The sequence below is a fragment of the Ammodytes marinus genome, assembly GCF_949987685.1.
Source record: "Ammodytes marinus genome assembly, chromosome: 16".
NCBI lineage: Eukaryota > Metazoa > Chordata > Actinopteri > Uranoscopiformes > Ammodytidae > Ammodytes > Ammodytes marinus.
The window spans coordinates 19,696,047-19,718,730 of record NC_137220.1 but is presented as its reverse complement, the minus strand read 5'-3'; the positions used below and the strand labels follow the sequence as shown (position 1 = coordinate 19,718,730).

Below are 22,684 nucleotides of genomic sequence, written 5' to 3'. Positions count from 1 at the left end.
TTATTCTCATTTTACATAACGTCCCACCTTTTTCGGGATTTTTTTTTTTTTATAATAATATATTCAGTACTTTTAGCTAGCTTCTTTAGCTTCTCTACCTGATAACACATTGCACGTATTGTGTGGATTGAATTTGACTCAGGTTTTAAATTGCTTTAAATCAGGGGTGCCCATTACGTCGATTGCGATCGACCGGTCGACCGTGAAGGCATGGTGGGTAGATCGCATGGCATTCTTAAAAAATAAAAATTTAATTTGCTCAATATATGCTCCTAATCTTTGAAGGCCCCGAACAATGTTATTTAAAAAAAAATAAACAATTGACTGGCTCATTATAGGCCCCTAACCTTTGTGGGGGGTGGGGGGGGATCAGGAGCCTATCATGCGCAAGTACATTTTTTAATTTTTTTTAATTACAGATCAGGGGCCTATATTGAGCTATGTTTTAGAAAAAAAACTAAGACGTCACAGAAAGATTTTTTTAAACCGGTACATTTTTTCTTTCTGCCTTTTTGGTTATTCTTTGTCTCCAAATTATTCCAGAAAATAGTACTAAATAGCTCACATAGGACACAGCTGATTTAGCCTTAGTTTTCTTCTCAAAATGCACCAGATTGATAGCCTGGCATTCCCAGACCTGCCACTAGGCGCTGGCAAATTAAATTTGCTGCACCTCTATCGTTCAAGATATCAGGGTCTGGATTTCCAGGCTACCAGATTGATAAATTTTACTTTAAAGGGTTCAACATTTTTCCCCCTAGAAGGTCCTGAGTCCCCACCACAGCCTCCCAAATTCCCATGAGAAATACTGTATTACCTTAAAATGATTTGTTTATTAATCAAAACAAATATTGCACATTTTGTGTTGTAAGACGGCCACTCAGGGGGCCTACGCAACCCCTCGGCCCCAGGGCCTGGTGGCAGGTTGAGGCGGGCCTGGCATTATGGGTTCATGCAGTTATGCAAGGTACACCAACTTATATTGCACATATAAAGAATGATCAATATATGTTTAAATAAATATATGTTTCCATTTTTATAGTAGGTAGTTCTTCTTGACTTTGTCATTTTAAAAGTAGCTCACGAGCTGAAAAAGTGTGGGCACCCCTGCTTTAAATGTTACACAGAGAACAACTTAACATAGAACCTTTATATACAGTACATATACAATCAGGTGAAAAATAGAAATTCATATAAATATATAAAAAAACAACTATGAATAGACATACAATATCTATATTCAAGTCAAGTGTTCTGTAGATTGGAAATTAATAAAAATAGTAGTAGTTGAGCTTGAAGACATTTTATTTTGATAAGTAACATTGTTTTATAGATTTACACTTCAATTTTGTTGTATGCATTAACCTCTGTCACTGAAGTGTTCAGAAATTCTTGCCAATGGCATCTGTAATAGTATCTTTACAATACGAACCAATATATATATCTCTAACTTGTTTGAAATCCAGTATGAAAGTGATGAGTAAGTGAAAAAAGAAAGTGGCATAATATCTCAGTAATGAGGACATGCTGACATCTAAACTTCTCTGCAAGTGCCCACGTTGTGTTTCTGCACTGCAAAGCATGTGTGCTCTATTATTATTTACCCATCTGCTCTACTGAGACGTGAAAACATCCTCCTTTCTCTGAAAGGGACGTTGTGCCGCGACTGTGTACCACTGCAGCACAGCGGGTGGTTAAGGGTGGGCAGGATGACACATGGTGTGGGGGAGGCTCAAAAACTCACACCTACCACGACTTGGAAGAACCACGCTACCAATATGCGGTTTATTTACGGTAAACAGCATCAACTACTCTAGGTTTCTGCAACTTCATCTATACCTCAGGAGCATTCACATCATATCTAGTGGTTAACAAGTGGTTTGTGGAGAGGTCTATCTATATATCTTAGTTTTTATTTTTCCTTTTATCTATCTTGTTTAAGTGAGCTATTGAGTTTTTATATTTTGCTGTTCGATGTAAATACTTAAATATACTTCAACTTATTATCCATTGGGTTTGACTAGATTCACTGTAAATGCTTAACTTGCTGTGCACTTTTAATACTCAACATAAACTACATTTCGATATGGCATATTATGGTAGAATTTAAGGTTAAGGCATCAGTAAGTGGTAGTGAGGACTTTGACAACAACCAGTGGTGTAAGACATTGTTGCACAGATTCAACCCAATTAACTCTTTTAAGCCTGACAAGGTTAACATTTACTGCAGGAACATTTGTTTCCACTTTTCCGGTCACTCTGAATTGTATTCGCATAGTAAATCTACATTAATAAACCTCAATGTGTGCATTCTTGTGGGACAAAATGGGGGGATTTTTTTTTTCTATATTTGCAGGGTTAGAGTTACATTTACATTATTGTCAGCTATTTAGACTTCCTTAGATAATATCAGTATGGAATACAAATCACAGAAAAGAAAATACATGATTTTTAAATGTAATTTACATTATGTTTGATTTTCACCATATTTTCACCTTTATCCTTCTGTTCTTATTATGTATAATCACTATTGTGGAGGCTACGTTTAGGTTCAAGTTTAGTGTAGCAGTAAGAAACAGGAAGGATGTCCATAAGTGAAACGTATTAAGCTTTCAGACATTAACCATTTAAACTCTTTCCAAAAAAGAAAACTAGGTCAAGGAGTGAAGAATTTAAAGACCTCGGCATAAACATCATTCACATGTATTTTATTCAGTGCACATATAAAACTGGCGTCATAACTTAAGTGAGATTTTTACAATACAAAATGCAGCTTATAAATTTACAAAGTATACTTTTATAAAAAATCAGTAAATAGATTTTTTTCTCTTTACATTTATGTACAATATTACAGTTGGCAAAGTCCTTTAGAATTGTGTTATGACCACAATAAAAAAATCCCCAGTAGTTCAAAGCCCACACACTCTTGTCTGGGCTTTGTTTTCTGTTGTGTGGGACGAGATTTCATCTGCACTCCTTCACAGGAATGAAAGATTTACATCATTTCACGATGAACTTTCTGCGGCGAGAAAAGCTCTGGCGGCTGTAAATGTTTGTCCATAAGAGCACAACAACACTGCGATATTCCAGTCTGTTAAACCAGGAAGGCGTCAACAAACCTCGGCTGTCGGCTTTATTGCTTTTAGTCATTCATCATGTGTCGCTACATATGTCGAAGGGACCTCCAGAGCTGCAAACCGCCCAGCTCAGCCCCCCCGCATGACGTGTTCAGTGCGTCTCCAGGCCTATGATCTCGGTCGAGGGGGGACCTGTGCCTGCCGCTGCTGCTGACCAAAACTCACATGGCAGAAATTACATGGTTTTGGCAGTAACTTTTGGGTGTGGATGTTCGTGACAACATATCATTATATGCAACACAGGGAGAGGAGATAAGGATAAATCTCATGCTCGTGGACCTCAGCCCCGGTCTATCAGATCTATGGCATAATCGCCTGTGAGACGTCTCTGATAGCATTTAATGCAAACAAAATTAACCAGATAAAAATGAAATGCCTTTCTTTGTTCTAGAAGGGATAACTTCTGACGAATACTGGAGATGTTTTCAGCTTTTCAGTGCCTAAAAGATAAACGTAATGCTGCTGTTACGATACTGACATTTTGACTTTTCACAATTAAACTTGTAGAATTTTTATTTAAATTAAGTTAGTGTATTTTTCCCAATTTGGAGATCTTCCACGTACACCTGTCTTATACTGTCCCTTGGATATTAATGCCAGAACCGTGGCAGAGTGCAACACCAAACTTCAGCTCATGTTGTACATGTAAAAGTCTCATTAGAGAGAAGCAGCCTGGTTGTAAAAGCAGTCCAAAGTCTTGTTCTGAATGCTAAACCTCACTGTCATGATTTACTCATCCTGGGGTAAATGGCTTTGATAGTAGTGGGCGTAAAGTTACCGGAGGACACTGTCGTCTCCAGTCCCTCCAGTCTGTGAGAGGCCGCGTCCGTCTTACTGGTGCTGCACTCCAGGAAGGGCATCCCGATCTTCTTGACTTGTCCGTCTTTGGTCAAGAGGCAGCGTTTGCAGAGCAGCCTCAGGATGGCCCTCCTCATGTCTTTGCTGGTCAGAGTGTAGATGATGGGGTTGAGAAGGGAGTTGAGCATAGCGATGCCCAGGAAATAGTCCGCCTTGAAGAGAACCTGGCAGCTTTTGGCTGGACAACAGAAGTCCAGCACCAGGAAGACGAAGAGGGGCAGCCAACAGGCGATGAAGACCCCCAGGACTATGGTGACAGTCTTCAGCAGGGCCATGTACTTCTGGGACTTGCGGGAGATGCCTTTGCGCTGCGGAATGGTCACCGGGCGCTGGGTGTTGAGCTTCACGATGCGGAATATGCGAACGTACAGCACCACGATGGACATGAGGATAGCACTGAAGATGGTGATGCAGAAGAGGATGTAGCTCTTGTCGTAGAGCGGAAGGACCGTGGAGCACTGGTCCAGTCTTCCGATACAGTTCCAGCCCAGGACCGGAAGGACGCCCAAGAACACCGACAGCACCCAGCTCGCCACGATCAGGGCGAACATGCGGCCCTGTTTGTCCCCCTGGTACGGCTTCATCCTCACCATGGTAACGTGGCGCTCGATGGCAATGGCGAGCAGGCTGATGACGGAGGCGGCCAGCATGATGAACACGCCCCCTTCCCTCAGGAACCACAGCACCGGGGTCATGTTCAACGTGTTGGCCCCAGACATTATGATGTTGACCATGTAGGTGAAGCCAGCGAGAAGGTCAGACAGAGTCAAGTTGCCCAGTAGGTAGTACATGGGCAGATGGAACTTCTTGTTCTTCCAGATAGCCAGAAGCACCACAGCGTTTTCTACCACTATGAGCAGGCAGACCAGCAGGAACGCGATGGCCTCCGGTTTCAGACCATTCGTGTACTTGTTGTCCTTGAGTTTGCCCGTGTAGTTGTAATGGTCTATGATGACTGCGTTGCTCTGGTACTCACGAAACATCCGCATCAGGTTTCCAGTGTTGGGGTCCATGGGGACAGCAGACGGCGCTACAACAGCATAGGCAGCGCGGAAAGACTCTGTGGCCATGTTTGGTGCTTCCAAGGTTTGATACTCTCCTCTATTCTGATTTTATAACGAGATCCAAAGAGAAGGTGTCATATAGTCCTCTGGTCATGCATTTCCTTCTTTGGAATTTAAAGTTTGAAAAGAGCAAAGCAATCAGCTGCTGTACGCTGCAGTGGTGGGGAAAGTGTTCCTTTTGATGCTATCAGATAGGATTTCCTGTGGTTTGAGAAATATTTCCTCCAAAAATCACATTTCTTCAATGCACGGACTGTGCACTAGGAGGCGATCAGAGCCAGCCTGCATTACACAAGGGGACAAGAAGGGACAAGAAATTTAGTCTTGATGAGAAAAATAAACACATAATTAACTACAGGAAATGGAGTAGCCTAATACATTTATTTAAAAAAACCTCTCCAATACATGGAATACAATACATGTGGATGATTACACATAATAGCGATCATATCTACATAATTTATGAGGGAGGGAAGCCTCTAATACGGAACATGAACCCTTGTAGGTAAATACTTCTGGGGAAAACAAGGTTTTGTAAAATTACAGAACACTTGGAAATTTCAAGTCAGTCAAGGTTTTGATTTTGATTGATCCATTGAGCTCAGTGGCATTTTCGAACTCACGTTTTGTTACAGTATTAATAGTGTGGGACAACACAACAAGAAATGTACTCCCATGGGATGTATGTTTATTTATGTATCATAAATGCGTAAATACGCATAGCCTGTGCGTAAACACGCAAACCAGCGAATCTGTTGCGTACAATACAGCGTATTGGTAAATACTTTCTTAAAGTAGCTCTTCAGTTTATATTGTAATGCGTAGAGTAAAAAGTAAATTTATATATGTGACTTTGTACAGTATAGAGTCAAAACTATCCATATCAGCAATAACTAACAGTAAAGTCATAAACGTAATACCGAGTTGCACAGGCGCATTTCACGCCCATGTACTGACCCACACAGTAAAAACGTAACTTTAAAAATCGTTCTCACGCACCTGTTAAACGGGTAAATATCCAGTAAAACTTTAGTTTTAGCAGAAGTTCTCCCACGGCCGGAGGAGAAGGCACGTTCTCAGTCAATCTTGCACCGCCGCGACATGCGAGTGTGATGTGGGAATAGGAGCAGGGCAGGACTCAACACGCAGTGGGTTGGTCCACAATGTTTTTTTTTTTTTTTGCCCTTCAACGACTTTCCTCCCCTCCTTCTCCTGACCCCCCCTCGAGTTTGTCTCTGATTTGATCCCTCGGGACGGATTAGTCCTCCATGACAGATTTCGCGTCTGTGTTTGTAACTGCAACTGAAGAGGAAGAAAGTGAGTTTTTTTCCCACCTTATCAGTTAGCCCTCGGGTGCAGCATGGCTTCTGTAAAACTGTTGCCAAATAGTATTTCACCTCTGTATTCAACATGTGTATGAAGTGTAATTATGGCTGTAGATCATTACAGCTCCCCATGTTGCTCTTCAGGTTTGTCAGATTGTGTGGTAATCACTCTCTCTCCCACAGTTGGTAAAAGAGAAACATCTCACTCAGACGTAAACCCAAAAAAATTCAAAAACCACAAGTTAATTTGTCAGTGGAAAAATAGTAATTTGTGAGACTGGTGTGGCTGGGTCTGTTTCCCAGTCCAGAAACCCCCATATTTCAGAAAATAACTTACTCCGAGAGGCTTCATCTGTAATTATCTTATAGCTCACACATCAAAAGACTCACTTTTTGGCAGACATGCCAGTTATTGGTCTTACTTTCCCTTCACAGATCCCCTCCAGACATGTTTTTAAGACATGAAAAAATATTTTCTTTTTGCTCAAAAAGTTGCATTACCTCATCAAAACTAAATCAACGTCAATTACATTAAAATACCTTCTGTCTCGTTCCTTTAACTATAATATAATAAATCTAGAGTTTTGTTTTCCAGAAATATTTTAATTTTAAAAGTTAAACAGCTGGAAAGCAAGATGTCTCCTACTTTGCTGTAAAGTCCCATTTCAGCGTCTGTTCACAGGAGGTTTTGGATTTCCACATCCCACTTGGTAGTGTAGATTTCATACTTTACCACAATTAGTTTCTATGGTTGTGATGTCACACAGTCCTGCTTTCTAGGTGTATGTGATACACTCAGATTAAAAACATTTGAAACATCTTTCTGGTGTCGAACATGTATCAGTCAGGTGTCTGAAGCTCAAACATTGAAATAAGGTAACGTATAGCTGAAAATATGAATTACTACAGGGTCATTTAACTCAATTTTACTGTGTATAGCTCTGGATTGCAATTATTGTTTGTCTTCCTCCTGAATCGCTTTGTATCTTTGGTGTAAGAAAAAGTGCTAAAGAAATTAAGATTACAAATGTGTTTCCTGATGGGATTAAATTAAGGGAATCGCCCTTTGTGTCTCACTACAGCCTCCACCTAAATACACTGTCACATTTAGCAAACACAGCTGGAGAGATCCAGATCACAACCAAAGTCTCATCGCCCAATCCTTTATTCTTTTACCTGCAGCTTCAGACAACTATGTTTGATTAATCATTTTACAACCGACACTGCCAAATACCGGTAACAAAAAAGATGTATGTGTTAAAAACTTTTTAGTTTCAAATAATCACAATGTGCTTTAGTGTAATATATAAAAATATCTTTGGTTTTTGGGTTGTTAAATGGACAAACCACTCCAGACATTTAAAAATGTCACCTTATGTAGCCCCAGGGAAGTTCTGATGGGCTTTTTGTTGTTTACATTTTTGACAACATTTTATTTAACTAAGTAAAATAAACTGCAGATACCTTGATGATAACTGATCATTAGTGGCAACACTACATTCTAGTGTTTTGCACGTATTCCCACATTGAAGTTCCTGAAACTGAAAGTTCTTACTTTCCATTTTGAATATTTCCACATGACGCAGCAGTAATCATATCGTAATGGAATTTTTGTTTCCTCTGTGGCACCATAGCGACCGAGGTAGATGACAATGAGAGTCTCGTCCCTGAGCCACAGTTGATACATTGCTGGGCACGCTGGCAGAGCAGCGGACGGGAAATTACGTAAAAAGGCTAAGGATGGCGAGCGAGCGAAGGCCAGGCTGGGGCCTTCTCTAAACAGGAAGCTGCCTCATTGTGCCTAGAAAGGAGAGGGATATCCTTGAGAAAAACACAGATGAAGTCATTGCTTGGAACTGAAGCTGTGACTATAGAGTGACGTGCAGCCAACACTCTTGAGCACATAATCTACAAATTAGTAAGTTCCCCATCCGGTATTAATGGAAGATTTTACAACATGTGTTTACCGCCTATAATGTAGCCACGTCACTTTATAAAGAGTCTGCTCTCGCCTGGTGGTCCTTGCTTCTGTCTCAAAATTCCCGCCTCTATAAATAGTTATTTTCTCTCTCCCCACATTGACAGAATTGTTCCTATTTTGGCTTGCTCTCGCCACACCTGCTTGTCTGGGATCAGTGTTTAAGTGATTTTCAGTTGGAACGGTGCTCCCTGAGGCCCACCCAAGTGATGGCCAGGTTGAAGCGCTCTTTACTTCTCTAGGCCTCTGTCAACTCAAGTGGCAGTTAACCCCCTGCAGTGACACCGTGACAGGCGCTCAGTGTGCAGCCTCTGATTAGTTAACACACAAAGAACATGACAGCAGGAACTCTCTGCTCTGTCTCTCCTTCTTCACACGGTGGGGGATCTGCTCCGTCACTCTGCTCAGGCTTTGACTCCCCTCAGGCCAAGAGCAAACATTTGAGAACAGAGTGACCAGTCTGGACCCACCCAGTCGCCTTATTGCTTGAGGGGTGGGGTTTCTGCTTTCAGTATGTTATGTCCACCGCTCCTGGCTCTGGGTGATTTTTCCTGTGACGTTAATGCGCTTGCAGAAAGGAAGTCAGTCAGTCCTGCCTTTGTCATGATAGCCCGCTTTAGATTTACCGCTGGTTTTGTTTTGCTCCTAGTCCTTGTTGTTTTGCTGTTTGTCATTTGACTGATGAGAGTCAATAATCCTAAAGCGACTGTTTTTCTTTCTCTTTTGGGACAGAGGTTACAGGCCATGTCTGTAACCTCAGCCTCCAGGCATCACCTGTAGGCCGTCCTATGCTGCTACTTAAAAGAAAAACGTTTATAATCTAAAATGTATAGGAGCTGGTTTGAGATTTGATTCACACATTGAAAACACGTTTTAGAACTCTGCATCAACGTGTTGCGTTTCCCCACTCTGAGGTGTTAGTGGGGCCCATACTATGGGCCCATATGATGCACAGTCACACTTCTAAATACGATTATCACCTCTTGCTAAGACTTAAATTCACAGCCTCAGTGTTAAATGTCACTTCACGAAGACAATGGGGTTCACACCTTCATAACTCATACAGTCACTTGTCAATTTTATTTTTCCACTTTTCATTGTAGAGCCAGGGGGTGACAAAGGCAGATAACATCTTGAACTGCTAGCTGCTTTAGTTTTTCACAAGACTATTATTGAAGAGGAAATATCAGAATGAATGGCACTAAATGACACTTTTGTGTTTGTTAAATCTGTTTAAAAAACACCATGCAATTTTTTTCTTTTCTTTTTTCAAGGTTAGGCCTGCATTAAATATAGGTGTTTGTAGGTGGATTTTGAAACCTATGGACAAAGCCAGGCTAGCGTTTTCCAGTCTTTGTGCTAAGCTAATCGGCTGTTAAACAAGTGTGTTTTCCAAAAGGTGGAGTTATTTCTTTGATGCGTTTTGGACTTCAGAAAATACAGTCAGCGTGGGGCTACTTATATATGCTTGCTGACTTTGTTTGCTAGCCTGCTTTCCTTTTCACTGGGGAAGTCCTGACGAGGGAACAGTCAGAATGAAGTGTTGACCATAATTTGGTAGTAACAGAAGGGTGTAGCCATTTTTCTTTTGGAAAGTGTGGTGGGAAGGTGAAGTCAGGGTCATGATTTTATTTTTTTATTTTTTTTTACCTCCTCTGTGTTTGTGTGTTGGAAAGCATTCACAGAATAGGAAAAAATGAAACAACATAGGACATTTTTCCAACAAAAAAAAACTGAGCAAAAGACAGGAACTCTTATGTGCAGTACAGCACTGTAGTGGCTGCCAGAGATTTATGGGAATCCTAGAAATAGGCAGTCTTTGTCAAAGTCCAGCTTCTCTGCCACACTGTTTCATGTGCAGCTGTGCTGGGCAGCGGCATCACTGTGAGCTGAGCTTCCAATAAGGGTGAATAGTTTGAGCTATGTACATTTTTTTTCCATTGCTTTCACGCTGCCCGGTCAGGAGAGCTGCTGTACCTGACTGTCCCTGCGTGTCTCCAGTCTCCAGCTGCTCTGTCTGCATGTTTGTTGCCCCTTCTTTTCTTATCCAAAATGGCTCCATGCCTCACAGTAAAAGCATTCGAATTCAGATCAGATTGCATCTACAAGCTTCATTTGAAACCGAAACACAGGCGAAGAACGGCTCAATCTCTCCCGCTTCTTTTTTAATTGTGCTTTGTCTATCATGTAAACAGATGCAAATATTTGGAAAAAATGGCCTCCGACTGATGTAAAAAGTGACATTTACATACAGTATGCTTTATGTAGCGGGTCTGTGGAATGTGTAGATTCTTTCACCATGGGCTTTTTGCTCAGATCAAAGCTTTTTTTTTTACAGGGAGAACACTTTTGAAGTTCTTTAGTTTGTATTGGGGCCAGACATTCTTAACAGAGAGCATTTGAGAGTAAAATGCTGATTTAAACAAAATATATTTTTTTCTTAAATCTAGTCCCAAGTTGATCTTTTTCGTTGGAGTCATGAGGCAGAAAAGGCTTTGTTGTAGCTGCTGGAGTCTGTGGGGATTTACTGGTACAAATAAACACAGGAAGAAGCTGCCATTCGGGACCATCTTGATTAGTCATAAACCATATGTGAACGTCAGTTGTATCTATATGCAAACACAAACATCCTCATTGCCGATGTAACCCCGTTCACTAGCTCTTACTCTCAAGCTCTGGGCCGTGCACTTTCCATTGTGCAATTTATGGTTGTTTACTCATTTTCTGCACATTCATGACTTTGTCTCAGCTCACTTACAGCTGTGTTTGGTGAAATCCGCGATGGCATCTCAGAAGTCGAATCCCACAAGATTTGCAGAGCTGTGTTTTAGGTTGACCACCAAAAAGTTTTGGCCTGCAAAGAGAGGAAATCGTCTTCATATTTATCATCAAAGGAAGATAGCTCAGTCAGATGTGTTGACACCAAGTGTTCTACCTCATCAGTCAAAAGGGCCAAGGTTGTTCAATTTGAATCTCTTTTAATTGATTCAATCACATTCACTGGCAGGAGATGTTGACTTGTCTTTGTATTTTGTTTAATTTTGTGTTGACTTTTTGCAAGTCCCTCTGGTGTTGTAATTTATTTGAAAGAGCTAGATAAACAACTTCAAATGATAGTATATATCCATATACGCATATATCCATAAACTAAATAAAAAGACAGTAACTGGTTAGCTTAGCTTAGCACAAAGACTGGTAATAGGGGAAACAGCTAGCCAGACTGACCAAGATGAGTTGGATCAAATTGGTAAGTACATTTTTTGTGGGGATTTTATTACTTCCACTACTACTTATTTCTGCGTTGCTTCTAGTCTAAATGCTAAGCTAAATAAATGCTGGTACATAAATTCTTATTTACAGTACAGACGTAGAAAAGGTATCGAATTTCTCATATTGACAAGAATCCACAACTCCTCTCTTAGATTTTTGTACGGATTAAGCAATGAGTTATGATTTAAAGTTGCTATTGTTTTTTTCCCCCTTTAACCATAGCCAGACTAGCTGTTTGCCTCTGTTTCTAGTCTTTATGCTAAGCTAAGCTAACTGTCTCCTAGCTGTAGCTTCATATTTAGCGTAGAATACCTTTGAGTGGTGTCAATCTTCTCATCTAACAGCAAAAATGAGCTTGTTCTACAAAATGTCAAGCCATTCCCTTAAAGTTAGCTCTTTTTATTGTTCTTTGGGTTTTGTCAAGTTGCCCAAAAAACAAATCTTTGAAGCAACGTTTAGCAGATCATAGGGTGTCAAATCTTGTTTTCTACGAACCATGGATGCTTTGTTTAACATCATGTTTGATTCCATGGTTCAGACATTTTCCTCTTTCCGTCCACATTCCCACATTTTAACATTGACCTTCCACCCTTTACCCTCTCCCAATCCCACATTAGCTGATAAACCCCAAGAGAGCACCAGGTCAACCTTGATAAAGAGGCATTCTTTTCTTATAGGGTTTCTTTATGAGAGTAAAAAATGTCTAACTCCAGTTTTTGTAACGTTTTAACTTTCATCAAAGGATTATATGATTCTGTGTTGGTTTTAAAGCCCGACTGGGTAAAGTCAAAAATATATGACGATCTTTAGGAAAACTTTTTGTTCAATCCCTAAAGGTTGACATTTGAGAGGTTTCCATGGTGACAATATCCTCCACTGAGACTGGTCCTTTACAATTCACTGGCTCCAATGCAGTGGTCACTGAGAGGCTAGCGCATGCTTTAATACACGAGTCATATTTTCCACATTCGCTGTTTGGGGGGTGAGATGTGAATGGGCAGTTTTAATGAAAGCTTGTTTTGTTCGTACAGCAGCGGTTTTTTGGATGAGTTCATCTTGGAGGACAGAATGGAAGAAAGAGCAAAAGACCGTTCCCACATCGGGGAGAAGGGGAGAAAGAGGGTGGGCGTGGGCGACCGGGGATGTGTGACGGGCTGCATGGCTTGGGTGAGTCATGAGAATTAGTAACCAGCCTCTGTGAGATTTATTCAAACTTCTTCAATTACCGCCACGCCAACAGCCCACCAGCACTCTCTCTCTCTCTCTCTGTGTGTCTGGGGTCAGTTTCTGGGAAGAGCTCCCTTCACTTCCACACAGAGGGAGCATGGGGCATTCAGTGTGGGGGAATCAAGTCATAAACTGCTCCTTTCGTGTGATGACGATGTGTGGGGAATTCAGCATCCCTCTCTGGGACTGATCCTTGGTCTTTGTCTGGGTTTCGGGTACCTCAGGATACGAGCTAGAGAAGATCAAACATGGGATTCATCATGCCGAAGATGTCCTGTGTCCTTCTCCGTCATGAGTCGTGTTGTTTATCAGAACAAGGAAAACACATTCTCTGGGTTTTATTTGCTGTTTTTCCCAAGACATTTCCCAGTGATTAATTACTTCCACCAGGGTGTGAGTCAGTGAATGAAAGCATGCGTGGCTGTATATGTAGGAAGCCAGGCGGCACACAGGTAGGGTCAGATTAGCCATACAATAGCCAATCTAATATTCAGGAAATGTCACAGATATCAGTCAGACAGACGGATTATAAACGCTGTCTATCACTGCTGTAGCAAATGAGGTAAAAGTGATTTTAGGGTACTTAGCGCGGTGGTTAAAAATACCCTTTTACAACACTCCATTGTTTCAGCTCAATAGCTGTACCTTTCAGCATACACTCCCACACACATTTCTATTCACCAAAAGATTGTATAAGCTTTTCACCTCCAATGAAAATAAGGCTGTAAATTTCACAGCCCAGAGCCGAGAGGCCGACTTCCCGTCAGGAAGACTTTTCTCTGAGAAAGGCAGCGAAATGCAACATTGCTGATAAGGTGAAAAGCACGGCCACAGTGGGTACATAACACTTAATCCTCTCCCCCTCCATTTCCCAGTTGCACTGGTTCCCAACCGTTTTTGCTTGTGGACCTTAAAATGATTACCTATGTGCGACACCTTGCCACAGATTTGTCAGTTTTACCTTCCTTAATTTGCACTAGATTCATAAAGATGTCTATGAAGATAAATGAACCCTTAGAAAGAACTAACCGTTTGCTAAATCTCCTCCAATCAAAGCCTAGCCAACAACTATACACCGCAAGTGTTTTATAAGAACGTCAGTTTTCATTTCAACCGGGGAAATGAAAAGCCAAGAGAATCATTTTAGGCAAATGTGAAAAAATAAATAAAAAGCGATGAATTTCTCATCATGGAAAACTGCATAGTTTAAGCATTATTTTTTTTTTATCTTTGATGAGAAATCATGAAGAGGCTTTTGGATTGTCTGCATGAGGCTTCTTTCTCATGATTAAACTTGATACTATGGTGGAACCAGTTCCTGTGGGTTATGATGTAGCCTATTTTGGTATCGCCCAAAGCTCTACTTCATATAAATAAACAAAAATGCTGAATCCACAATTGACCACTTTAATATGCTTAATTGCATTACATTATGTCTGTTTAGTTGGCGCCGTTTGCATAATGCTGTGGTGAAAGCTAGTCATTTTAATGGCATGGGAATATTATGATTATTACACATCTATTCCAATACAGTGTGAGCAGATAAACATTTTCACTGCTACATGATAGTCCTTCATTGAAAGAGGCAAATTTGGAAAATAGTTTTTGACATGCCGAACACCAAAAGGACCTCCCAGTAAGACGTTATGTAATGTAAACTGTGCTAGTTTGAATGCATTAAGACACTGTCAGACTTCCTCCCCCATCTGAGTCTCTCTGCTTATATTTGAGGCACATTTTTTTGAAGGGTAAATATAATCTGTACATTGTTCCAAAGTTGTCCCGAAAAGGCGAGCAGGAACCCCTTCATTACGAGTGAGCTCTGTGAGTGTGGTGTGGGCCCATGCAGGGGGAAACCAGCAGGCAGTTTGGCTCACCCAGACCATCACAGAGGCCAGCCCGGGTACGTTTCACTGGTCCTGTACTTAGCTGAAACCAAAAGTATTGTTAGTCCATCTCTGGTTTCATGTGTGTCTGTCATGAAAAGAGGAGAAAGAAAGAGAGAGAGAGAGAGAGAGAGGTTTGGCACATTGTGGAGCTTTTTGTATGGGGTTGAAATTTCACTTTGAAGCATGTGCAGTGTGTGTCATCAGCCTATTCACTGCAATCAGGAAAAGATAATGATGAATTTTATTTACTGGCTTGTAGTTTGGGCCTCTTCTCTCTGTGGTCGGAGGGTTCTGGACCAGGGTTCATTTTTAGCTCTGTGTGTTTTGGTGCACCGACTCTTCCCTCCTTATGTCATTTCCTGAGGTTAAAGCAAAGAAAAGTGTGTGAAAGTACTATCACAACACAATAACCTGATGCACACAACCAGCCGAACAGGTCATCATGTCTTTGGCACCCATACAGTGTTGATGAAGCTTTGCTACAGGAAGTGAATTGCTCAACATTTTGTTGGCTCTTGTGTTTTTATTGGCTGACACACGTCCAACCTCTGGAACCTATTAAAAAAACCCAGCCTGGCCTGGCACACACTCACGTATAATCATAAATGTGCATGCTCACACGATCACACGTTCTGTAGGAGTACTGAAAACACACCATGTGTCATAGGGCCTACAGCGGCACACGTCACATTGATTTCTAGAGCACCCTACTTATTTCTCACACCCACATGATTACACCGCGGACATCTCACAGTGACAGTGTCTACTAATTGTACAAAACGAAAAATACCCATTGTGCTCATGGTGTATATGACTCAGATTCAGGCTGTGTGAAAATGTGATAATATTGATTAAGTCAAAACATACACTAATAACTTTACATATTAAAATGTATCAATTAAATTTGATTATTGTTTGTTTATAATGAAAAAAAAATAGTCAATACTGCTGACTGAGCTGGATATATCTTCTTCCTATGTGCTGTAGAGCTTGGTTTTCATCCAAAACTATTAAAAACGCACCGATAATCCACACTCCTGTGTGAAATCTCTCCTAACTACCATTGTAAACATTGTTCTGCTGCTGTAAACAGGCACTAGAAATGTGTCCCCAAAATATGCACTACTTCCCTGTGCATCATTTGCTTGATGATACAGCACCTATAATAAAGGAGAAGCTGAGCTTTCTTTATTGACAGGTTAGGAAGATGACTACCTTACTGTAGTTTCTTTTCATGGAATTGTTGACTACAAATAAACTATAGAAAAGCAGTTAGACCTTAAGGTTGCCACAAAGTGACACAACAACAATTAAATATGAGCGTCTTTGTGAAATATTTTCTTCAAAAAGCCCAAAGTCATATTGATTACTAACAGGACAAGTTGGTGAACTGCTGTTGCTGTTGATGTCACATATGTGATGTTAGTTTAAGGGGTGTGAACGTTTACAAAAATGTCTAAATGGTTACATTTATGGCAGTTTTACTGTGTGTATACTGTGCAGCTAGATACTATAGGTGCTGTGTACATGCACACACAGGAGCACTTTGTTTTGTTTTTTAATGGTTTGCGAGTACACCTTGTCATTGGCTGATGGCATATCACTCTTTTATGATTTATCATTTCAAGCAACAGGTATGAAACAGAAGTGAAACAGTTGTGGGTCGGGACCCCAGTTGCTGTGACTGTTCTGCCACTCTGAGTGCTATAATGGTGACAGGGCCTAGCACATGGCGACCAGGGGACACCTGCTGTCCCCTGTGCTGGTTGTGTTTCTGTGGGCTGTGAAGTTATGTGAGGTATTCCACTGTGAAACCTTACCGGAGAGACAAGGAGTATATTCTGTCCTGCCTAATGTGTGACCCTCAGGGCTGAGTAACTGTAGCCTTACATGGGAACGCTGGCAGCTATTCACCTCAGCCCCCGCTCTATGTTCCCAGGACACCGAAACTCTCCAAGACATACCTCATCTGCACACGTTAACAGAGAAGAGTCAAAGCTCCAAGCAATCGTAGCTTCTTGTTTAACTTTTTTTTTGCTGATGTCCTTGTAAAACTGATTTATTTTTGAATACTCTGATCCTACTGTGTTGTTTATTATGATGAGCTGTCCAAAGTGAACGGATATGTTGTGTCATTGCCCGAGAAGGTAATTTATTTGGACACCTGGTTGCTGTTACTATTATCTTGATTAGCCCCAGAGAGGTTCCATGTTCTGTGGTTGGATCTTCTTTGGAAACGGCTCCAGTGTCCTCGTCTTGTTTCAATTCAAACCAATTATCTCTCCCCATCCCTTTCCCTCTGTCACATGTTTATGCAGGATGCTCTCACTGGTTTTAGGCAGATGCCGCCCTCAATCCCCCCCCCCCCATGAAAAGCTCATCTCAGTGGTCCAGTTGACGGATCAGATGGAGGGGCTTTTGTTTAAATACAAGCTTTCGTTGGGATTATGAATGAAGATGCCTGAGCAGTGCAACGGAGGATGGGGAGCTGGGTTTGAGTTGTGTTTGGATACCAGCGGTTTTAATTGAGATGATCCTGCCTCCAGCCAGCTCTGTCAGCCAGCAGCCCCTTGCTGCCATGTGTGTGTTGTTAGGAGTTAAGTATTCTGGTCGACAGCGGAAAAGAGTCTGGGCGGCACATGTAGCTTCTACTAGAGAAAAAGTAGCCCCACTTTTTCGAGTACGCAGCAGGTCATCGGTCATGATTCTCCCAAGACTGTGTCCCCACGCACACATTCTGTTCCCCAGTGAGCGCTTCCTGCTGGTCCAGCACTATTAATATTTGGCCCACACACTTACTTTGCATGCTCTTAGGGCCATATATCCCTGTCACATTACTTGGTATCTGTGGTAGGAAATGAGTGGCTTGGTAATTAATGTGGCACACTGTGGCCTGTCAAAGGAGTCATTAAATCCATAAATCAGTGTGACTGAAAAGACGTTAGGTGAGGGAGTTTTTGAAGGAATACTTAACTTCTTCTCTTGTGGATACCGGGATAGTATTGAATGTAGAATATTTGTCAAAAGCACCCACTGTTTGAGGAGCTACAGGTTTTTGCTAACATTCCGTTAAAATGTATCCAAACCAAGCTATACTGTATATTTATATTGCTATTTGATATTTTGGAAAATACGCATAGTCGCTTTCTTACCAGGAGTTAAATGAGAAGCCCATACCCTATGTGAAAAAAGTCGCCAAAAATAAGCTCTGGTTTGTCTTATATTTGAGGTGAGTTATGTTCTCTACCATTGTCTAACCTTTTGCTTATTTCATTCGGCTATTTGACTAGCTCCGCATGTCTGTCGAATCCTTGGTCAGTAGATTAAAATCATATTTTACAGACTGGATTTGTGGTGTCAGTGGGCTCGACCTGACTGTCGGTTGGCAAAATAACTTTATATTTAGCTCTGTGCGTCCGCTTCATCTGCATGCAAACCTATAGGACAGTCGCCCATTACAGGTAAATTACTTTCTCATGTATACCTCTCTCTGTCACCACTGTGCTGCCTCGTGTGTGAGGGAGAAACAGACCCGCACCAGCAACATGCACGTCTCTAGAGCTGGCCTCTGCGGTACAGCCAAACAATCATTGTCTTGCTAAATAATTGTGGGTTAAGTGAGTTGAATAGTTTGATGCACCAGTAAAGACCAATAAATGCTTTGGTTTGAAAAAAACTCACCCTTTGGATATACAAGGGAGAGTAATAAAGCCATAGAAAGCTATAGCCTGAACTCCTTTGTTCTCAGACCTGCAAAACATGGTGTGAGGTTTTAAAAATGTGACGCAGGTAATTCCTCAGGAAACTGTGGCAGAGAGACTGAGGGTGGCCCAGCATGGTTATTTGTGGTTTTACACTCTTTTTTTAAAAATTGCTCTTTGTATTTCAGTAAATGGAAGGAAATACAATAAAAACACACATGCCGACCGCAAGTTTGCTGGAAGAGGTGCATACTCTTTTGTTAGTTAAATATTTATTCCATTTCACACATTTTAAATCCACATACGAAACCTGACCTCATGCAGAGAAAATAAATATTAAAAACTGATTAACACATCCCTTAGACACATGGTGTTTTTCAATATGTTGATTCTCCTTTTCATGTCCTACTCTTAGACTCAACTTATTGTTAACAAATAACAGATAAACTTCTCATACCTTCCTTCATCACCTAGTCCTTTACCGTGAGACGTGATTGGCCAACTCCAAAATTAAGACAGGGGTCTTAAAGAGAAGGGAAGAAGACCAACATATTTAATTATGGCCCCCTCACAGAAGCCTGTACACACACACTTGCACGCGTACACACTGCACATACTATTTAGTCCCACATTGACTCTGTTAATTGCCACTGAGTCATAAACTGGTGTCGGTGCCACGGTAGTGAGCACAGACAAAAGCATAGCAACAACTACTGGACTGAAATGTCTAATGGCAGGCACACCTGTGAAATGAAAAGGCAGAGATCTATGTTAGCCGGGCCACTGACGGAAAACAATGAGAGGATTTGTTTTTTCAGAGCAGCTTGTCTTTGAGCCAGTAAAAAAAAGGAAAAGGGTGAGAATTTCAATGAACGGTGAAATATTTACACTTTGCAGCAGCTGTGTCTGGCCATGCTACCAGGCCCACCCTACTGCAGTAATTCTCTGGGTTCTCTCCTTTAACCAGAGATCTCTGTCATCATGTGGCCGCCCTGTGGTGTAGGGCTCGTACTCATTCAAAGGTCAAGGCTTGTGGCACTAGACTATGCTTTCACTTTCTTGCCAGCCACCACAGCAAGAAAAGAACAGGTAGAAATGTCAATAGCAAGCAGTACAACTAAAGCATGAGTCAGGATGATGCTACAAATATAGAATTTTTACATCTACTGCCATGCAATTAAACAGAGCGAAAGCATTATTTCATACATTATCCCACCAGTGTATTGCATTCTCTATTCTTCCCCAGCACCTTTTGTATAACTACACTAAAAGAAGGCTACTGCATATATACGGACTGATGTGTGATTTTCGCAAGGTGCAGAGGCCGTCGGCTCAGTAATAATAATTTAACTTGACAGAGCCCTTTTGAGTCTTTCAGGGTGGAGCAAGTGTTTGCTTTTGCACACCACAAAGCCCATTCACATCATACCCAAGCCTGAACTTGGGTTCTCACTTGTGTTCACACTTGTGCTTCTAAAAAGGTGAGAATGTATTTTGCCCGCAGCAATGTAGGTCTTTAGAAAAAGAAACACAAGACCACATCTACAAATAATGCTGCTCACATTCTAAGGTTAATATAGAGAATCTTGATCAACAAACAATGTTGAGAACAAAAGGTTGTGGGTAAAACTAATTAACACATACAGAAACATGCGCATTTACTGTATTTCTACTGTATATGAACCCTGGTTAACAGTGAACTGAGAGAAAGTAAAACAAATAATTCCTGTATATACAGTATATCTGGTATCAGATAAGCCAAGACCAGCAGATGATACAATCAGAATGTGAGGGTCCATATCTCTCCTGACCTGGGAATCTTCATGTGAAGGGGTCACAAAACACTCGGCTTTATCAAGTCAAAGTTTCCTGTTATTTCTCCCATTTGATGTATTTCCTCCTTGCCCATCAGGTTTGGGTTGTTTCCCATGAAAACCCATTTCCTGCGGACAACAGTAAATGCGTTGCATGTTCTCAACTGAGCTGCTGTGTTTTCAAAACAGCAACTTCACGCCGTCCTCAATCTTGTTCACATGTAATCTACATACAGTGTCTGAAAAAAAGTATAAAAGAATAGACAAGAAGAGTTGCAGGCGCCTCTGGACCAGAGTTTCTTCAAAACTAAACACCATTGACTGTCTGAAGTCAGTATTGCGGGAAGGTTTGAGCTCACTATTTTAATAAATAGGAACTTAACAGACAATAAACTAGATGGTAATCCTACAGATTACATACTTTAATAAATGTGCATAAAGATAACAGAGAGAATAATTAAACCCAACAAACATCAGAGAGAACTGAATGGAAGAAGAGGGGAACAAAACATAACAAAAAACATACAAGCGTCATTCAAGCTCAAATCGCTAGCCAGGCAGCAACTAAGGGAGAGTTAAAAAGAACTAAAATATTGTCCTCTCAATCTGAACGGGACTAAACAGTGCAATAAATATTCGTCACAAACACTGGGACCAGCTAACTAGCATGCTAAACAACCACACCAGCACCTATAAAGTGCACTCTTTGCTATTTCATGGGGGGTTATCAATCCTCAAGGAACGGAGCTGAGCTGTGAAATGATTTTGCCGTAGTGGCCATACGGTGTATTGTAACTTTATTAGCGTTCATTGTGTGAAGCACACTGGTCCAAAAAGCATTTCTCCCATAAACAATCACTGAAATAAATATTTTTGAACACAGTAGTTATCAATACATCAACGAGGGTCATGTTATGGCATTCATAGGCTGGAAACTGTTACTTCCTGGTCTTTTCCAAAACCAGATAGAACGTGTTGTTTAAAGGTGCTTGTGGATTCATTTCTTCTTCCTTTTTCCCCTTGTGTGAATCATCTGTGAAATGTTAATTTTATTTGACAGGCCAAATCCCAAAACATCTCAGGCAGAAACTAGTTGAGGGAAAGAATGCCTGCTCCATGTTATTTCAGGTTGTTGTAAAAAAAACTATTTTAAGGCTCCTGCACGCTATGCCACTCTGGTTGTTGTTGGCCATCTCATATACAATATGAGAGGTAATACAATGGAGGATATTTCAACATTTAACTCTTTTCCCTTGCTGCACAAGGTGACATTTAATAATCTTAAGATATAGCCAGAAGCCAGAATCTCCTTCTCTTCCCCAACTTTCCCTTTATTTCCTCATAAAGCATAAAAAGCAAATCAAAATGCCTGTAAACACCTCTCCCTCGTGTGGCCTTCTCTGTCATTTTCACAGCAGGAGGCTTCATGTCTGTTTTCATGGTGCAGGAGAAGGTATGCATGTTAGGTTTTCCTGGCCCTGCATGCCCGTCTCGCAAAGGCACTGAGGTGTCGTAGCATTGCTGCCATTGCCATTGGGTGTTTAGGTTTTCTTTTCCCATGACTTCACTATTTTCAGTCGTCGTTGTTATGCTCTTTTCCGAGGGCTGTCCACATCTGCACAACAAGTTACATCACTGCAGGAGATTTGGCTGCACTCCAAGACTATATATAGCATGTGGATGATTAATGGATATCTGGCTGTAATGTTTACTCTGAAAAGATTTACCATGCGAGAATGAGGCTAACTAAAGAATAGGCTGCAAGTTAGCTGTAAGTGATTTCCTTTTTAATGCAAAGAAATTTCCTTCCTGTATGTGCACCCACTAAGCTGCTTTGCACCAGTCTGTTCTCGCACACAAAAGCTCACACTGGTTAGCTTTGCGGTGAATATCTTTCTATATCTTTCATTCTTCACAAACACCTAAACTGTCTCCATTTTAGAAATATAAACACAAACTTTTACCAAAAGGCCAGACTTCTTCTTTCCTGTTCTATGGACTGGTTAGCTCAGCCTACAGAAATGAGTGGTAAACCACATAAGGGTTCTCACTTCTCGCAAATATATTATAGTAAAACAGCAGCCCTTGGAATTACCCACCCTGCGCGACACCACCCAAAATGGTAAATGGACTTGACTTATATAGCGCCTTCTAGCCGATTTTCTCAGCCCCAAAGCGCTTTACATATCTTACCACATTCACCCATTCACACACACACTCATACACCGATAGCGACACCACCCAAAAATAACCCCTACTTCACAGAGTGCCCAGTTTAAACTTCTCCCCCCATGCCTCCTCCTCCTCCTTCTCTCCATCCATCTCACTGCAGTTTGGGTCCGACTAAATAGTGTTCAGCTAATTATGACCAGAAAAAACGCTGCTTGGCTGGGGGTTTTGAACATTGTCCACTGGGATTCT

At 41.2% G+C, this 22,684-nt stretch overlaps 1 protein-coding gene across 1 annotated transcript; it reads right to left on the bottom strand.

The window, feature by feature from the left end:
* Window positions 1-2,598: 2,598 nt before the first annotated feature.
* s1pr5a (sphingosine-1-phosphate receptor 5a) lies at window positions 2,599-6,193 on the bottom strand. The gene is made up of 2 exons (XM_080044496.1): window positions 6,059-6,193; window positions 2,599-5,341 (listed from the first exon to the last, which is right to left on the bottom strand). The coding sequence occupies exon 2, from the start codon at window positions 5,063-5,065 to the stop codon at window positions 3,860-3,862; it is 1,206 nt and encodes a 401-aa protein (XP_079900622.1). The 5' UTR covers window positions 5,066-5,341; window positions 6,059-6,193; the 3' UTR covers window positions 2,599-3,859.
* Window positions 6,194-22,684: the final 16,491 nt, after the last annotated feature.